This window comes from Camponotus floridanus, unplaced genomic scaffold (assembly GCF_003227725.1).
Source record: "Camponotus floridanus strain SB8 unplaced genomic scaffold, Cflo_v7.5 scaffold33, whole genome shotgun sequence".
NCBI lineage: Eukaryota > Metazoa > Arthropoda > Insecta > Hymenoptera > Formicidae > Camponotus > Camponotus floridanus.
Window position 1 is genome coordinate 1,788,930 of NW_020229470.1, and position 19,551 is coordinate 1,808,480.

The 19,551-nt window shown below is 28.4% G+C and overlaps 2 protein-coding genes across 8 annotated transcripts in view; one reads left to right on the forward strand and one right to left on the reverse strand.

Annotated features, from left to right (window-relative positions):
* The first annotated feature begins 2,316 nt into the window (after positions 1–2,316).
* LOC112638596 lies at positions 2,317–4,734 on the forward strand. 6 transcript variants are annotated; one of them, XR_003123098.1, is made up of 5 exons: positions 2,361–2,434; positions 2,527–2,870; positions 3,023–3,231; positions 3,307–3,494; positions 4,594–4,734. XR_003123098.1 is itself a non-coding variant. In XM_025410613.1 (4 exons), the coding sequence occupies exons 2-4, from the start codon at positions 2,642–2,644 to the stop codon at positions 3,354–3,356; spliced, it is 399 nt and encodes a 132-aa protein (XP_025266398.1). In that variant the 5' UTR covers positions 2,317–2,327; positions 2,527–2,641; the 3' UTR covers positions 3,357–3,547. The 6 variants fall into 6 exon arrangements, 2 of the variants coding, with proteins under 2 accessions (XP_025266398.1, XP_025266397.1); XR_003123099.1 differs by lacking the exon at positions 4,594–4,734 and adding an exon at positions 4,186–4,223; XR_003123097.1 differs by lacking the exon at positions 4,594–4,734 and adding an exon at positions 3,887–3,911.
* A 4,959-nt stretch (positions 4,735–9,693) lies between these two features.
* LOC105250306 (echinoderm microtubule-associated protein-like CG42247) overlaps positions 9,694–19,551 on the reverse strand; it is a 34,463-nt gene continuing 24,605 nt past the window's right edge. For both annotated transcript variants that reach the window (XM_011256320.3, XM_025410616.1), the window contains 11 exons: positions 18,518–18,749; positions 17,013–17,308; positions 16,597–16,761; positions 15,631–15,726; positions 15,148–15,285; positions 14,385–14,645; positions 13,495–13,752; positions 12,812–12,974; positions 12,304–12,486; positions 11,772–11,867; positions 9,694–10,522 (listed from right to left, as the gene is read on the reverse strand). In XM_011256320.3, the coding sequence (XP_011254622.2) occupies positions 10,254–10,522; positions 11,772–11,867; positions 12,304–12,486; positions 12,812–12,974; positions 13,495–13,752; positions 14,385–14,645; positions 15,148–15,285; positions 15,631–15,726; positions 16,597–16,761; positions 17,013–17,308; positions 18,518–18,749 (2,157 nt within the window). In that variant the 3' untranslated portion in view covers positions 9,694–10,253. The remainder of the gene's footprint in view (positions 10,523–11,771; positions 11,868–12,303; positions 12,487–12,811; positions 12,975–13,494; positions 13,753–14,384; positions 14,646–15,147; positions 15,286–15,630; positions 15,727–16,596; positions 16,762–17,012; positions 17,309–18,517; positions 18,750–19,551) is intronic.

Below are 19,551 nucleotides of genomic sequence, written 5' to 3' on the forward strand. Positions count from 1 at the left end.
GAGGAATGAAGAAGATATTAACATATTAATAAATTGAAAAAGGCGTATTTTTGCTTTAACGTGGAAAATTGAAGTCAACTTGATATTGTACACGTTCCTTTAATCTTATTTCTTCTTCTGTAATTAAATTAATTCCTCTGTAAATTTGTTTTTAAACTGAACTTTTGCTTTATTTTTATTTCTTCAGTATTACAAATTTTCTGCTGTCAAACTGTGATTCATTCAAAGATAAAGAATGACAATAGAAGAAACATTTGTGACCAATAAACGTTAAAAAAAGAAAATATCGACTGAGTAACTAGCATATGCATTACCTTCGATAATTTCAATCTCTTCATTTATATTAGATGTTCCTTATTTATTTTTTTGTACTAGTTATTTTTATTATAAATATACAGGAGCTTAATTAATACATAGATCAATATTACATTTGTATAATAAAAATTTATTGGAGATATTGATTGGTTATCAGATAGAGAGGATTTTTAAGAGTTCCTATCCGGATTCTAGAAATTCTATATTTTCAATAGCTAATCGGTTCATTCGAAAAAATTTTGTGTATAGATGTTATATTCTTTGAATATATATAAAAATAGACTGCCATACTCACCACACAGTTACTGTATTCATATCTGTCATCAAAACAAAGCAACATATTATTCTGACCAATAGTTAAAAATATATAAGTATAATTTGTGTACACTTGACACAAATGCCTTTATGCTTGAAGATTGTTACTTTTAGATAGAAATTTATAGGCATGTCAAATCTGTGTGTGTGTGTGTGTGTGTGTGTGTGTGCGCGCGCGCGCGCGTGTGCGTGTGTGTGAACTTTATACTATAATTAAATGCTTATAACTAGATAATGAAAAAATAAAGAAACCAATGCTAATACAAAATTAGATAAAGAAAAAAATGACCAAATTATTTATCTTTCTTTTTTTGGACCCTATTTCTTACATACAATATACTGAGCATTCTAGTATAGTATAAAATTCACTAATTGGGACATATTTGAGTAATATATATATATATATGCTTTTATATATATAACTTTTCATGTGTTAAGGCATTTCTGTTTCTATGTGTGCATAAATTGTATAATGTGTTACATAAATTAAATAATAATCAAACAATAATAGTAATATATCAGCACAATAGTAATATATCAAATAAAATTGATACTTGTAATGATAATTAGTATTTTTTATATTTATTATAGTACTTATTAAATAAGCAATACAAAAGAATTTAATAAAACATAATTAATTTGATTTTCCGCGTGGGCACTTTAAAAAAATGATTAAATTACGATTACATTCGACATATACGACAAAATATTCGATTACTTATTAATATATAACAAAAATTTAAGATAGTTGAAATATTTGTCAGATAAGTTAATTAGCTATTGAACAGAAAATTTTTAGAATCCCTATCAGGATTTTATAAATTTTCTACTCACGGCTGCATTCAGCAGACTCAACCGCTAAGTGGCAATCGAATTTGATTGGTTTTTACTTTCAGATCTGATTAGTCAGCGTCGAATTACATCGGAAAATCTAGTAATGTTGCTCAACCGTTGATTCCGCTAAATGCGGCCAATGAATCATTCCCCTCTTTAGTATTCTCTAGTTTCTCTAGGAATATTCATATGAGATTTGTTCGTATTGCACTTTTTACACTCAGCTTATCGTTTTGTTTCTCTCTCTTCCTTTCTTTTTCTTTAACGCTCAAATATATAATTATAAAGGTGCAATTTCATTGATGCTAGAAACCAGCGGCAAATTAAAATCACTAGACTTTCTCTAGATTTGGCGTCAATAAAATAAAGTTCAAAAAGTTTCAACTTTATCAGTGTGTAAAGCGGCCTTTTCATTGACGCTAAAAAGTAGCGTCAACCATTGGTTGAACAAAGAAGTAAGTAGTTGCACCAATGGTTGACGCTATTTTTTAGCGTCAATGAAATTGCACCTTCAGTTCATATTTTTATGTTTATAGAGGACGCATCGTCCTTTCAGGGATAACCTAGAGCCGGATACTTTGTTAATCTAGTGACTTTAAGATCGCCTAAAAGCAGACTATGACAAAAAAGAGTGAAAACTATGAACAACTTTGTTGTTTGTTTTATAGATTTTAAAAATGGCTTGTCGTATGCTACATATTTAGAGTTGTAAATAATTTGATAAAAAATGTTCAATCTGTAAACAATGGTAACGCAAATGAAATATATCATTGCTCTAAATCATTATATGTAATTAACATATAATGTGTATTTAAAATTAATTTATCAATTTAACTCTAATATAATTATGAAATTTTTTTCAGGTATATTATTGTTTAATATTGTTTAATTTATTGCTTGTCAGTCATTCACATTTATTAAAAATAGTCACTTTATTAAATAATGTGAGAAACTATATTTTTTGCGAATAGTAAGTAGAACTTATATGGATATAGCATTTTGATAATAGTTTATATTTACAGTAGAAAATAGTTTGTATTTCACTGTGCTTTTGTTCTATAGGACCTGAAGATGAATTATGAAAGGATGTGACAAGTATCAGTAATGCAGAAAGACGCAGAGGTAGAGCAAGAAGAGTAGTGAAAAGAGAGACCTAAATAAGGAGCAAATTATTGGCATGGGAAAAATTCCAATACAATTTCCTGGTCTGAACACTTCTGTGTTTAGAGGAAAAGAATTAATTCAACAGCTGAAACTGCTTGTAAATCTTGAAAGAAAGCAAAAACTTATGGAATTACCACAAAGTCAGACCAGACCAATGCAAATAAAATTATCGCCATTGGAATGTGGTTGGAGGAGTTTTACAATGGATGGCAGAAGCATTGAATCAGATCTTATTGGAAAAGGTTAATATTTATGCTATTATTGGATTATAATGGTTAAATTACACACATACAAAAATCATGTGATACGATGTCTATTTTCAATTTTTTTTTTTTTTGATGTTTCAGTTCTAAATATTAGAATCATATATAATTAATATCTATGTTTTCTGCAGATACATTTGAAACCTGGATTTTGGAAAACAAAATGATAACTTGTATGACAGTAATTTAGCACGTAAGACTAGAATAAATTCATTTATAGTAACTGGGAATGGAAATGGATTGGCTGGATTTGCGTTATCAAAAGCCAAAGCATCCCTAAAGACGAAAAATAGGGCTGGTCAAAGATTAATGTATATTCCTACATATAAGGAACACACTGGTAAGAAAATACTTGTCAATACTATATAATATAAAATTTATTTCTTCTCTTTTAATATCACTTTGTATTTTTCAGTGTTACATGATTTCTTTACACAGTTTGAGAATATAAAAATATATTTGTAAAGAAAATTCATGAAGGATAATGGGCTTGTTTGTCATCATGCGATAAAAGCATGTTGCGAGATAATTGGCATAAAGGATATGTATGCCAAAGTACAAGAAGGAATGTAAAAGCATTCTTTGGTTGGTTTATTGCAATAGGTGTGAATATAAAGTATTTAAAGGCATATTATACTTTTTATTTAATTTATATTAGAAAGAAACATTTTTTATTTATAAAAATATATATACATACATACATACATATATATATATATATATATATATATATATATATATATATGTTAGACATAAAGCTAAAAAAAAACGTGGATTGTGTCGATTAATTAATTAATTGTTTTATTTAATTATCAATTTATATATGTATATTATTAACAATAATTTTTTGTTTACTTAAACTATAAGGTATAAGGTTGTACATAAGAAACAATCTTTTTTATTTAGTATTTCAAGCATATTTTCATAGAACTTTAATTATTATATTATTAAACATATTGAACAAAATAAAGAATTAAAGCTGGCTTTCTCTGCAGTCTCATGGCAGATTATATCAGAAATCATACTTTAATTATTGCAATATATCATGAAACAAATCAATCTCAAAATAATGGAAATATTTGCAGAAATATCAAATATGTAATGTAAATATTTTAATTTTTTTGTATGCGATCTATTTTTTATTCTATCGATGTTTTCATAGTGATGCACCTTGAGCACTTTGCTTCATATGTTTGCAATAAAAATATATTAAAGCAAATTATTTTGCAAATTTATTATTCTAATTTTTATTTAGAAAGACTAAGATTAAAAAAGACGTATGCATTTTTTTCAGATATTTCTATTGAAAAATACACATCAAATAAAACTTTCCTGTACATTTTAAATGTGCCAAAAGATTTGCTCTTTATTCCACTTACTGCAATAATGTACACTAAAAATGACAGATCTATATTAAAAATGATACATCTATATTTAGTAGTTGAAAGAAAGAGAGGAGAAATGAAAAGTGCATCTAGAGAATTTAAAAGAATAAAAATCTAAAAATAATAATACATAAAGATTAATATTATGTATTTTTTTTCATGAGGAATGTGGGGCGCACATTTATGCATTTATTTATTTAGATGAAATTTACTTTAGAGCACATTCAGTATTCAACTTTAATTTTATTTTCTCTTTCTTACGATATATAAGTATAACATAATTACCTGCAAATGCTATCATTTTTGTGTGCTTACAGTGATACAGAAGCAACATTACAAGTACTATATTTATAGATAACATCTGTATAATAAGAAAAGCACCAAAAATCTAACGATGAAAAAAGGATAAATATTGTAGATCAGCATAAGTATCAACCAATTATTCCACCGCTCTGTTTCATTAGAGTTGCAATTTTCTTTTATATCATAAATATTATAAATAAGATAAAGATAAGATAAGATTTCCGTACGTTTCAAATAAATTTATATATTTTATGTATGTAATACTGCGCACACATATTAAAAGGTGATAATATCGCAGTTATAATAAGATACAATCCTGGCAATGTAGTGATTTTTGGATCCTACTTAAAATAATTTAATTTGATTTATTTTTGAGAAATGCGCACAATACTTGAGAACAAATTATTTTTGTGCCATGTATTACCTGTGTAAAATTCCACACACAGTATCATATTGTCTGCGATATATAAAAAGCTTCATCGATGAAATATGATTGAGATATAAGAAAAGTAATATAGTACTTGTAATGAATAACGTTAATGTGGAATACATAAATATTTTATATTTTAATTTCATATAATCAAGATGAGATAAGACACTCATGATTACTTTAAAAATGTGTCCACAAATATCATGTAACTTCAATAGCTGCACATTCGTCAAATTAATCCTATTACGTTACGGTTAAATGAATCACAGCAGCTTGTTTTAATTTAATCTAACATAACCAATTATATTATATGCTTCTCATTAAAATGTGTAAAACTGTACGTCGCACATTTAATACGATTAATATACTACGTAATAAAATGTAATACACTAATGAAATAATTAAATATTATTTTTGAAAGCATGATAAAATCCAGACAGCATACGCTTGTGTTTACATTCGACATCCAAAGCACTGAGAGGTTAGGTTAGGTTAGGTTAGATCGAAAAAATTTATCGTTTAACAGTTGGCAGCCCTACGAGATAGGCTGTGCAGCACTGCGCGTATATAAAATAAATTTGAAATCGCTTCTAGCTAACCATCTTCACGCGATCGACTTTATTTGAATTGCACGGCATCGCATCGAATTATGATGCGGCGCCGATTTGTTCGAACGTAATTCGGGACATCGCGATGCTGTATAAGCGTCGAATGAGCACGAATTGTCACGCAAATATGATAAATCACATCTACTCACCGTTCACCGGCTGTTCCACAGGCCGCTCCACTCGCTCGCCTCGGGACGTCCCATTCCGATCTTGATGCACACGATATCATCAACGCGAACGCGCGACACTTTATTCGGCACTCCCGATATTCGCTCGCATCCGATAATCATCATCAAGGGCGCAAATAACGCGACGCGACTTCGCTCCATCTTCGCGATGACGCCATCACTGAATATCGTCAAAAATCGCTGTCGCGCGTTTCCATCGACACACTATGAAAGTCGCGCGATCATCCTTGGACACTTTCGACGCTCTTTCACTCGCGATATTCCTTTAAAAACGGTTAAAAGACGCGAAAAATGCGGACGTTCGACGATCCGTGTAACTGCGTATGACTCCGAGTCACGTATGACGCGTATGACGTAGCAGTCACGTGCCAACATGGCGGTCGAACCAGTGCGCATTCGTTTCTGCGCACTGGTTCGGCCGCCATGTTGTCGCGTGATTGCTACGTCATACGCGTCATAGGTACGTCATACGCGTCATACGTGAATCGGAGTCATACGCAGTTACACGGATCGTCGTACGTCCGCATTTTTCGCATCTTTTAACCGTTTTTAAACGAATATCGCGAGTGAACGAGCGTTGAGAGTGTCCAAGGATGATCGTGCGACTTTCATAATATGTCGGTGAAAGTGCGCGACAACTGTTTTTCACAGTTCAGTGATAGCGCGATCGCGAAGATGGAGCGAAGTCGCGTCGCATTATTTGCGCCCTTGATGATGATTATCGGATGCGAGCGAATATCGGGGGTGCCGAATAAAGTGTCGCGCGTTCGCGTTGATGATATCGTGTGCATCAAGATCGGAATGGGACGTCCCGAGGCGAGCGAGTGGAGCGGCCTGTGGAACAGCCGGTGAACGGTGAGTAGATGTGATTTATCATATTTGCGTGACAATTCGTGCTCATTCGACGCTTATACAGCATCGCGATGTCCCGAATTACGTTCGAACAAATCGGCGCCACATCATAATTCGATGCGATGCCGTGCAATTCAAATAAAGTCGATCGCGTGAAGATGGTTAGCTAGAAGCGATTTCAAATTTATTTTATATACGCGCAGTGCTGCACAGCCTATCTCGTAGGGCTGCCAACTGTTAAACGATAAATTTTTTCGATCTAACCTAACCTAACCTAACCTCTCAGTGCTTTGGATGTCGAATGTAAACACAAGCGTATGCTGTCTGGATTTTATCATGCTTTCAAAAATAATATTTAATGATATAATTCATTAGTGTATTACATTTTATTACGTAGTATATTAATCGTATTAAATGTGCGACGTACAGTTTTACACATTTTAATGAGAAGCATATAATATAATTGGTTAGGTTAGATTAAATTAAAACAAGCTGCTGTGATTCATTTAACGTAATAGGATTAATTTGACGAATGTGCAGCTATTGAAGTTACATGATATTTGTGGACACATTTTTAAAGTAATCATGAGTGTCTTATCTCATCTTGATTATATGAAATTAAAATATAAAATATTTATGTATTCCACATTAACGTTATTCATTACAAGTACTATATTACTTTTCTTATATCTCAATCATATTTCATCGATGAAGCTTTTCATATATCGCAGACAATATGATACTGTGTGTGGAATTTTACACAGGTAATACATGGCACAAAAGTAGTTGTTTCATTGTCTGGATAGGCCCTAAAGGCCGCAGCACACACTTTTGCATAAGCGCATAACCATAAGCATAAGGAAATTGATTGGTCCCCAAGTATATGCATAAGAAAATGAACCAATTATGCTTATGGTTATGTGCTTATGCAAAAGTGTGTGCTGCGGCCTATAGGATTTTTCCCCTTCTAACATAACGGGCTGGTTACGAGCCTCGTATCAATAGTTTGATCAGTTAATGATTAAATCGACTAGTCAATCAAATTTACTAGTTATATTTACTAGTTATATTTACTATTTGATAAACATATCAAACGATTGATGCAAACTAAAATTGTGCGTAAGAGTTCTATGTATTGAAAACAAGCTAAGAAAGAGAATGTATAATAATTCATGCGCCTGATTTTTTTTTCATACTCTTTGTGCATGCTTAGCTATTTTTAATTTTTCTTAATATCATCCGATCAAAATTGAAGTAAATAATTTTCTTTTAATGTATCAAATATTTAGCATTATTTAAGCATTATTGCAAGTACTCTAAACTAAATTTGTAATTATTATTTTATCATTATTATTATTAATTTCATAGAGATATACAATATTAAAATTCACATAAATTTTTATCTACTATTACATACATATGTACATACACGTAAGAACGCATACACGCACACATACGTTATTCACGCATACTAAATACATAATACATATTTATATATATATATATATATATATATATATGTATGTATGTATGTATGTACGTACCTGTACATATGTATATATGTATATGTGTATAATGCGCATATATGTATATATATATAAACAAAAAAATTTATAGAAAATGAATGTCTGTAAATTTTATTAGACTACTTGGTAACGATCATTTAATTTTAAATGATAATTAAATTGATTGATGATAATTAGAGTAATTTTTCTCTAAGTCCGAAAACGTGAAAAAATTTGCTATTAATTTCTATAATAAAATTTTTCATGTTTTTTATTCTTAGAAAATGGTTATACAATCGTGCTATTCTGGAGAACACATAAAAAGAAAAGAAGGATAATAGACAGAATCTTTATTCCTCTCTATAGAAGGCAAATAGAAAGAAACAGAGATTTTGCTTTTATTATCTCTCTCTTTTGAGCTAAGTTTTATCGTTAAAGCATTATGAAGGATCTGCTCAATTTAGTTCTACTATATGTTTATACAATAATAATTATTAGAGAACCCAAAAATAGTGAATACGAAACTACTTTTGAAAATCTATTCATTGGAACGAAATAGCATTTGATTGATTAATCAGAATAAAAGAAATAAATATTTCCATCCGAACAGATTTGCACAACTATATAATAAAGACGCATAATAAGCATAAAGAAAAGTCAACCAATTAATCTGAAAATTATAACAATACTTTATTATTTATTAAGTGATATTAAACATTGTTTATATCTAATATTAATAATATTTAATATTAATAAATTTCTTGTATACATATTACATGATTATGCAAATTTGCTTTAGTCTCGATTTCGACATAAAAAGTTCTGATGTGATATGAATTTTTTGAAACACAACTATCAAAGCGTCAAACGTAAAAACAAAGCTTAATTATGAATTGTTAAGACTTTTTTATATTAATGCCTTTATATTAACACCTGGCAGTGATAATCCTAATCGCTTTTTACTAACTACTGCGATAAATACGAAAAACATGTTTCCTTTCATGTCTCTATTATCTAAAATATACGTGAATAAAGATGGCTAGAGTAAGAGAGATGCGTTGACCTGCAACGAAGCTCTTTACAAAAACATTTATATGGCTAGATATCATACATTGTGTAAACTATATTAAACTATATTTAATATAGATAACAGCACGATATTAATCATAGACATAAGGATAGCGCAAAGCTTGAGATCTAAAAACATAGGAAGAAACAGAAAGGTAGAAACGGAATTTTCGTTCCTTTCTATCGAAAAACAAAGATAGAGTTTTAACTTTTTATCTGATTATTTTATCTTTGCTATCAAAACATTATGAACATAACAATTACTCGCTTTATCCCATTAAACTACACACACACACACACATATATATATATATATATATATATATATATATATATATATATAAAACAAACATAGTAAAGATAAATCATTGAAATATAAGAGATTTCGACATAATGTGTATGTGTATGTGTGTGTGTATTATGACGAATCTCTTGTAATTCAATGATTTATCTTTATTATGTTTATAATATTGATTACAATATAAAGATTTGTCCAGATAAATTCGCATATTTATAATAGAGAGACTCTCAAGTTTAAATTTAAATACTACTTTCAATTTAGCCAAAAATGGTGGTAAAAATAGTTAAAATGTATATTTTAGCTTTATATTTTAGCTTTTGTGAATTAGTGTGACAATGCTAAAATTTTCAATATTTTAAATTGATTCCATCATTTTTGGCCAAAAATGTCTCAGCTAAGCTATAAAAAGTCAAATACTACAAAGAAATCCAGATTCTAATTTGAGGGTCTCTAATTGTACTTTTCTTAAAGCTCATAAAAGTTTTTTGCATGTTATATTATATTTTCGTTTTAGCTATTTTTGGGATGTTTATGTTTCTCCTTCGCATATGTATGCTTTTCATCATTCAATGAGAATTTCTAACATATGTGTTCTCATATGTGCTTTCATTAACATACGAGTCCTATTTATCTCTTAAAGTTTATCAAGAGGCGCCAGCACCTCGTACTTATCACTATAAATACATGAATAGTGGATATATTATTTTTAGTAATTCTATTTTTTATTCGTCCACCAATTCCCAAAGCATCAGTGCAGCATCAGTGCCGCCGACAGTGACAATATTTTGATCATTATAAAGAAATCTGGCGCAGGCCACCAATGAACTATATACTTTCTCCTCAATATATTCGGCCTTAGCATTAGTGCATGGATATTTAAAGAGCCGAAGATAACCTTCGGCATCGCCGCTCACTAGCATATCGTGCGCCGCTGATCTGCTGGAAGTGGTGACAACTGTGGTCAGTGGATAATAACGATTGTTCCATTGGCCTGCAACAAAAGAAAAAGCTCGTTTGTATGGATGTAATTACAATAACATAATAATAGTCCTGTTTTTGAAAATCTAATAACAAAGAACTTTGCATAAATAAGATAATAAAACCATGTAATACAAACAATAATGTACAAATCTATAAAACAAGACTGTCTTGTTTTAATTGATAAAGTATATCATATATAAGTAAAATTATATCTATATGAATAATTTTTCAGTACTGTCAGACTGTCATCATACTCATCATACTGTCATCAATACTGATAATATGTATTGTAATGCACAAAAATCAGACGAAACAAATTAGTATACATGTGTAAAATGTATTATATTCCATACAATGTTCTTATAAATTTGAACAAATTTATAAATTTGTTTAGCTGTTTCTGTAAACAAAGATCAAAAAAAGAAGATTACAGACATCTTAGATTTACGATTTAAAATGACATATGATAGATAGGAAAAAGTTCTATCTTCTTTACAATCTTCGTAGTAAGCAAGTTCAATTCTTGCATAAGCGAAAAAAGATAACTTAAATTAGGATTAAATTATATTTAGATTTGACGGAATTCGGCATACTTCGGGAATTACAAAATCCATCGAATACCATCTCTATCCTTTTTTTTATTGTAAGATCGCAAACGTTATAAAAGATGAGCCACAATTTTCTCTGTCAATCACATGTTCGAAATCCTTGGCACAGAGAATATATATGAAATATCAAATACTATTGTTTTTTATTAAATTCTATAAAGGATTGTCCCCTCTCTTCTATGTGAAGTTCAGCATTAGATTATGAAGCATTAAATTACGAAATTATCTAACTTTTTACTTTATATTCTACGTTTTCCTACTGCAAATTACATATATTAAAGTTTACTATAGTGATTAAAAGAATTAATAAAAATTAAGTACTGTAACTGATTATACCGTTACTTGTTTCCACAATACTATTAATATACTAATGTAAGATGCAATTGGTTATTATGCATGTACGTTTGTATTATTAAATGATGTACATGAAATGAAATGATGTACTGAGAAAGGACAGTATGTTCAATATGATATACCTATGTATAATATTCCTTTTTTACATTTCTCAGTTTTATTCCTCTTTACCTCTATTTTTAATGTTTAATTATCCTTATAATATATATCCTTTAATTATCCTTCCTCTTTACCTTTATTTTTAATGTTTAATTATCCTTATCATTTTATTATATATTTAAAATATCAAAAACTAACCAGAGACCATATAACCAACAGTGCAATTGTGAGTGTACCACTTGACGTCTTTCATGACTAAAGGACTCTTTTCTGATGATAACACCTTGACGTCCCCTAGAAAAAAAATTTGCATTTGAACATACGCGAGTAAAACAGTATTTCCTTTTGCTCCAAACATTTTTTTTAGCTTAATACGTTGCTTAATTGACAATATATTAGTAATATGTGTGTGTGTGTGTGTGTGTGTGTGTGTGTGTGTGTGTGTGTGGGCGCGCGCGCGCGTGTATGATAATAATGAAAAAGATAGAACATATTCGGACGGATTTGCATAGCATATGCATAAAGAATATGCACAGAGAAATAAGCCAATCACATGTTTCATATAGAAAACGCAACAATGTAGTACTTTTTGCATTAGTAATTTTATAATACTTTTGATTATGTATATACATATAAATTAATCAATTTTTTTATACATGTTTTTTATGCAGTTATGTAAATTCGTCTATATATATTTTTTAAATTAATTGAAATGTGACAGATGACTCACAGAACACAAGATCATAATCTTGAGTAACAGTTTGGAGAAAACGACTATCAGAACTCCAGTCGAGTTGTACCAATGGCTGCGTGCCGCGGATTTTGTTGCTTTTCTTATATGAAAATCCATCCCTAGATACTCTAAAGAGATATACACTGCCGTTTTGGGAACCCATAGCCACAATTTCTCCAGCTAGCCAGATAATAGGAAAATATATTGAGATTATATATTTTTAAAAAAACATAATTTGAATAGTAGTACATGATATTACAAAAGACATGTTGATATAAAAAAAAGATTTCTTTCAAAAGTATTTCGGAAATTAATATTTAAAATATATTCTGATAAATTGAAATATACCCTGAGTTAAAAATAGATAAAACATAAATCGATAAAAAAACAAAAACTGTTTCAATTAAAATATTTTATTTTTGTTTTTGTAAATTAAATTTCTTTAATTTAAATTTTGTAAACATTTAATAAGTTTCGAAGAATTGAAATAATACTTATATCGTACTAGGATTATATCCGATGCAAGATAAAGGCGATCCGCATACTCTAAGAGTTGCTACGGCTGCGCCAGTATCAGCTGCGAGTACCAAAAGATGACCTTCGGATGAACCTGCTGCTAATGCCACGCCGAATGGATGAAAGGCTATGCATATGCATTCAAAACCCACCTGAAAACCCCACAAAAAGATATGTACTATACATACATAACTTTAATCATACACACCTTAAAAAGCTGTTCTTTTCCATTAAAAACATAATATAATAGAAAGAGAAAACATATAACAAGAAAAGAACCTCGTTGATTTTGATTCTCTCTTAGAAGTGATAACAATTCTTGACAGAATCATTCGTTTAAAAATGAATTACATTTTGATTGTCAGAATTTGCTCAATATATAATGTTCAGCACATGTAGTCATTGAACTCTATATATTCTAGAACAAATTTTTTCATAATAACTCTTGTATAGAGGAAGTAATGCAATGAAAAAAAAGAGAGAAAAAAAAGAGAGAAAAAAGAAAAAAAAGAAAGAAAGAAAGCGAGAGAGAGGGAGACCTTTAGATTGTACTTGAAGCGTCAAATCTTTTTCTAGCACATATAGAATTCAAAAAAATTTATTTTAATTTACAATAGTCGTTAAAAGTAGTTTTTGTGCTATTTAAACAAGATTAATCTTTATCAAATTTACTTGCGTGGTCCACAATAGCTTGTGTCTTCGCCAAAGAGCAATGTTTTTGTCATGTCCCGCAGTAGCAAAGACTTCATCATCAGGATGAACTGCCAAACCCCATAGTTGTCTGCCATGGCCAAATACGACTTGATTGAACCTTCTCTGCAGAGAACCTTCAAGAATGTTATTTCGCGTAGTTCCTACATAAATATTCCCATCATTTCGTCCAGGACGTTGTGGATATATACTGCGAACTCCGCCCACTGATTCTGGTAACTATAAATATAAAAATAAGAGATGTTAGATTTAAATAAAGTTTGTTTTTGAATGATAATTGGACAATTTCGATTTAAGTTCTTGACTAATTTATCATTAAAAGAAAAAAATATTTAACTTATTAAAAACTTATAAATATTTAACTTGTTACAATATATTAAATATATTAATTTAATATATACATATTGGATATCATTTTTGGAATCCAGCATTCTTTTTCATTTTTAATTTTTAAGATTAATAAAAATATTTAATTTTTTTCCTATCTCTTACAACATAATATGTAAATAATGTACCTATACGGATTTTGTTCTAATAAAAAAATTTAATTCACTGTAGAAATAAATTCAGGGGTTACGTTTTATAATTATATATATTATTATTAGTTAAATAATACAATATAGAGCAATTAAATAAGAAATTATTGACTAAATTAATTAAAAAAATCACAACAAAAATAAGATTAAAAAATTATATATATATATTATATATATTATAACTTTGCTTATATAAATAAATTATAAGAAAAATATATAATTTGACAATCCTTATATCAGTCACATAATTGATCGATTTTACGTTATTATATGTTACGTGAATAAATTTTTGTCTATAACTTTATTCTTACCAACCTTTGTGTCAGTAATGCGTTTATAATTTTGTAATGAATCCCAAGCGGCTATTTTTCTATCTTTTTCACCACCAGAAAGCAATGTGCCTTCCGATAACATGACGAGAGAGCTAATACCCTTGTTGTGCGCTTCGAATTCCATTCGCACAAAATATGCTCCATCTGCATCCACCGAATATACAGTGATGAAACCGTCACTGTCCGCTGTGACGACATCACCATCTTGCTCGAATTGAATACTTGTCACGTGCGTACGAGATGGCTAAAATATATCAAATAATTTTCAAATTGAAAATTGTATACAGAAATTTGAAATAATAAAAATAAGAATTATACATATATTACTAATATCATACAAAAAGATTTAATTATTAAAGATTTAATTTATACATTTTATATATTGTGTTACGATAATGATATACATAATCTCATAGTAAATAACACAATCTGAGAGATTAAAATTTTTCTTTTATACATAATCTTCCAGTTTTTATAAATTTTTTTGAAGTGAGTTTATACAAACTATATCAGATACTCCATAAAATTTATTACACACATCACATATGTATATGAACATTTGCACTCACATATATGCATGTATATGCATGTATATCTGATAAAAATATCGATCCTTACTAAAACATTAACTTTAAATTTATAAAGTCAATTCTTATAGATCATACAAAGTATCAAAACATTAACAGAGTTTACAATACTAAATAATTAAAAATTAATGCTTATTAATAAGCTTTACACTAATTTACCGGTTTAATGATATCGGTTCGCTCAAAGAAACCATCTTTTCGCCGGTTCCAAAAAGTCAAATGACCGCGTCCATGCGTAATTAAAAGATTATCATCCAATGGATGAAATGCCGCCCCTGTGAGATCTTCTTGCATAGTCTAAATAAATTACATATAACAAATTCCTAAATAAATTCATATATAAAAATACTACATTAACGCAATTAGTGATATTAATAAAATATCAATGTATTGAGATATATATACACAGATATATATATATAAAATTTCTACTAATATTTTGTATATTTTATTAACATTATATATATATATATATATATATATATATATATATATATATATAATCTTAATAAAATATACAAAATATTAGTAGAAATTTTATATAATGATAATCATAATTTATATCAGAAATGTTGTGATGATGAAATATAACGAAAGTATTTAGATATTGAATTATTGTACTATAAAAAGAGGAAAACTTACAGCAACCTTGCCTAACAAATGACCCCATTGCCACTGCCATACCGAAAGTATGGCTTCTCTTCCAGCATCCACGGCGAGTACGTAACTACCGCCATTCTATATGTCAAATAATTCGAAATTTATATAATGTTTTTTTTAATCAATTAACGATTATTAATTATGGATCATAAAATATTTAAAATAATATCGTAAAATATATACGCCGTTTACTTTTTTCTACAAGACCTTTATAAAAAAAGATTATTTTAAATCAAATTTTAGAACTTTTTTAAGTACTGTGGCAATTACATGTATAAAAAATACTTATTTTATGTATTATGCTTATTCTTTAAATATTTTTCTCTATTATATCAGATCCATTTAAATCGAGCGTTTTAAATATTTCATTTGTTTTTGATGATACGAAAAAATATCTAAAAAAAAGATATATCGTTCAAGAGGGCAATTATAACGACAGAAAAATTATTTTCCAATTTTTTTTCAGACACTTGAAGATTAAGATTATTCTTATAAATGAAACTATACATATTTTTGTTCGCATGATTTTATAGCCAACATCGAGAGAAATTTAAATGAACTTAAATTAACTTAATTTAAGTGAACAACTTTAAGTGATTTTGAACATGGAAAATTACGTGTGTGTTTAAAGAAAATAGAAAAATTGGATTATTTAATTTATACTCTTCAAAACACACAAAAATGTATTTCGAAAATGCTTCGTTCAACTTCAATACATTTTCTTAATGCAATACATAAATGATACTCTTATTCTTTTTATGGTATTTTTACTCATTTCTGAGTTCATATTCTCATATGCATCCAAAATGCACTCTCTAATTTTCTCCTGCGTAATTAGTATGTTATTGGTACCTCATTGTAAACAACGTTTGTCAACATTTCTCACCAAAAAAAATTCTAAAGGATTAATTTTATTATAATGTTCGTCTCTTTACTTGAAGTAATTACCAATTGTGAAAACGCTAGTGCTGAGACGCCCATTTGAAATTCAGTCATACCAAATACATATAAGGTAAGGAGGGTTTCTGTCGACCATATACGAACATGGGACTGCGCTTTTCTGTGCCTACCCGCTCTTTGACCTGACGCAACGAGTTCTCTACTAGGATGAACCTAGAATGATAATACATTGATCAATGATGCTTAATTAAATATAATAATTTTTAAGGCAGTAATAATTACGAACTAAAAAAAATTTCCATCCTTATGAAAAATTAATTAATAAATATGTATTCGAACAATCAAATTTATTACTTTTCTGAACAATATTTTATAGACATACAATTTGATATTTTTTCCTGAATTTTTTCTTGGAATTTAATTTTTAATTTCTTTTAATATTTTTGCGCCTAACTATTACTTACTTCCATACATGTAATATCTTCCGTGTGACCAATATAATGTCGTTGCGCACTCTCCTCTCTATCAAAAAGAATAGCCACAGCTGCAACGTAGTACAATAATTCACCACTCGGTAAAACCCAAAGATTTCTGCGAGTATCGGTTCCCCGATAACCATAAACCCACTCGAGTTGCAATTTTTTCTCAGGTGGCGAATTGTCTACTGGCGGTAAGTGAGACGGAGGATAGAACGATCGTCTAAGCCCTCTGATTGTCACTTTGGCTGGTTCCTCGCGCAATACCTCCACAACACTATAATCTATCAATGATATAATACACACATTCTATTTAATTCTAAAATAAAATTTCTTTACCAGAAGAAAGAGATTTGATCGCAAGTGGAAATATCAAGTAAATCTCGAAATTTTTAGTTAGATTTTTAATCAGATAAATAAATATTAATTATAAAATTTCTTTACAAGAAGAAAGAGATTTGATCGCAAGTGGAAATATCAAGTAAATCTCGAAATTTCCAGTTAGATTTTTAATCAGATAAATAAATATTAATTATCTTTTCATATTTTATTTTTCTCACTATAATTATTTTTGTTAAGCAAACCTTACTGCAATAATAATTACTTTTTGTACATTACACTTTGTATATTACTTGTACATACAGTATATTACTTGTACATACATTACACTTTCTACATTACTTTTTGTTACTTTATATTATATGATTCCTCCAATAATTTCAATTAAGTCGTTTTTGTAAAATATTTTTAAATATTTATTTAAATATTTTTTTTTTCAAATAATTTTGAATTTGATTGATTTTTTTAAATAGAAATTTTCATAACAATCTTTAAAATTATAGAAATAATACATTTACATTTTTGTAAACTTTTTTTTAGAGAGAAAGCCATACATTTTGATTAAACTTGAAAATTTAATATTTTTAGTTTTAGTATTTTTTTCTTGTTTCAATAATTATCAAAATAATTTTTAAATAATTTACAAAAATTTACAAAAATTTATTTTAATCTTTTAATTTGTTTTATTACATGATAGAATAATCTGCAACTTTTGAGCTCAACTTTATTGAGTAGACGTCTAAAATAAATGTTCACCATTTTTTCAGTATTCGAATATTGTGTGTCAAGATAATATAATCGTTATATTACATTAGTTCAAACTTGAATTAGTCGAATAAAAAATGTGTTTTAATTTAATATTTAATAATCTTAAGTAATCTTAATCACCTAATCTAAAACAAAATTAACATATGTGTTTTCAACATTTAAAGATCAGCAATAAAATCAGTGATATATAGCTTTAATAGTTAAAAAGGAAGAGATATTAAATATAAAGAACTTAATATATTTTTTTTAATCAGCTTTGATTAATACGACATATTTCGATCAACCATATATAGTTATACGAATCAAGAGATCTTTTATCTCTATAACATTGAAAATTAATAATATGAAATCAAAATTAATCAAAACTGATAATTAATTATTTTTACCGTTTACTCGTATAACTTCAGAGTCAGGCATATATAAGGCACGAGGTCTGCTCTTGCTGCGCGCCCTTCTCTGACGGCTAATCTCTTCTACAACAGTAGATGGACCACGTGATCTTGATCTTCGTACTGGTGATGCTGTGATACCACCGGCCGTAACAAGAGCTGATCCAGTACCCAGATAAAACGTATCCACATCTGCGAACTCATTTCTCAGCTGCGAGAAACTTCTTACCTAGTAACAAATCACATATAAAAATTTCTTTTGCTTAATATTGCAAAACGTAAAATAATTAAATTTAATTGAATTTAACATTTAATAAAACATTATCGCGTATAAAATAATTCTAAAAACTTCGTTAATAAGCTTTTAAAACTTTATTTACGCCTTTAAATTTATGCCATATTAATTAAACATTACATACATATCGTTTAAGTGACATAATTTAAAAAAATAAAATATTTCAGGTTTTGTATTATATTGATTTCTATGAATTTATTTGTAGAAATGATACATCAAATTAATGAATATACATATATATGTAAGAAAATAATATATGTATATATGTGCGCGTGAGCATTCGTATACGTATGTATGTATACATACATATTATATATTACACATGATGATACACAAATGTAAATAAATATTCAAAAAAATATAAGCTATTTAAATGAAAACATACTTAAGAAATTTGCAAATATTTAATTATCTTATCATTATCAATATTTTATAATTACGAACAAATTGAAAAATTTCAAATTGACGCCAATTTGAATTTGTTGTTTTGAATACGAAATAAAGTGTTATACATAATCTCAAGACTAATGTGCTATTGATTCACAAATCAGAAATGATACATGTAAAACACATACATATATGCATATACGCACGCACGCATACACACACACACGCGTGTTCTCTCTCTCTCTCTCTCTCTCTCTCTCTCTCTCTCTCTCTCTATATATATATATATATAATATATAATTATATATATAAGTATATAATATATATAAGTATATATATATATATAAGT

Bases quoted from the DNA above. Each gene is read 5' to 3' on its own strand.
- LOC112638596 (XM_025410613.1), top strand. From the start codon at position 2,642: ATGGGAAAAATTCCAATACAATTTCCTGGTCTGAACACTTCTGTGTTT. The intron at 2,871-3,111 runs GTTAATATTTAT...ATTCATTTATAG, and splicing joins ATCAGATCTTATTGGAAAAG to TAACTGGGAATGGAAATGGA. The intron at 3,232-3,306 runs GTAAGAAAATAC...TGTATTTTTCAG, and splicing joins TACATATAAGGAACACACTG to TGTTACATGATTTCTTTACA.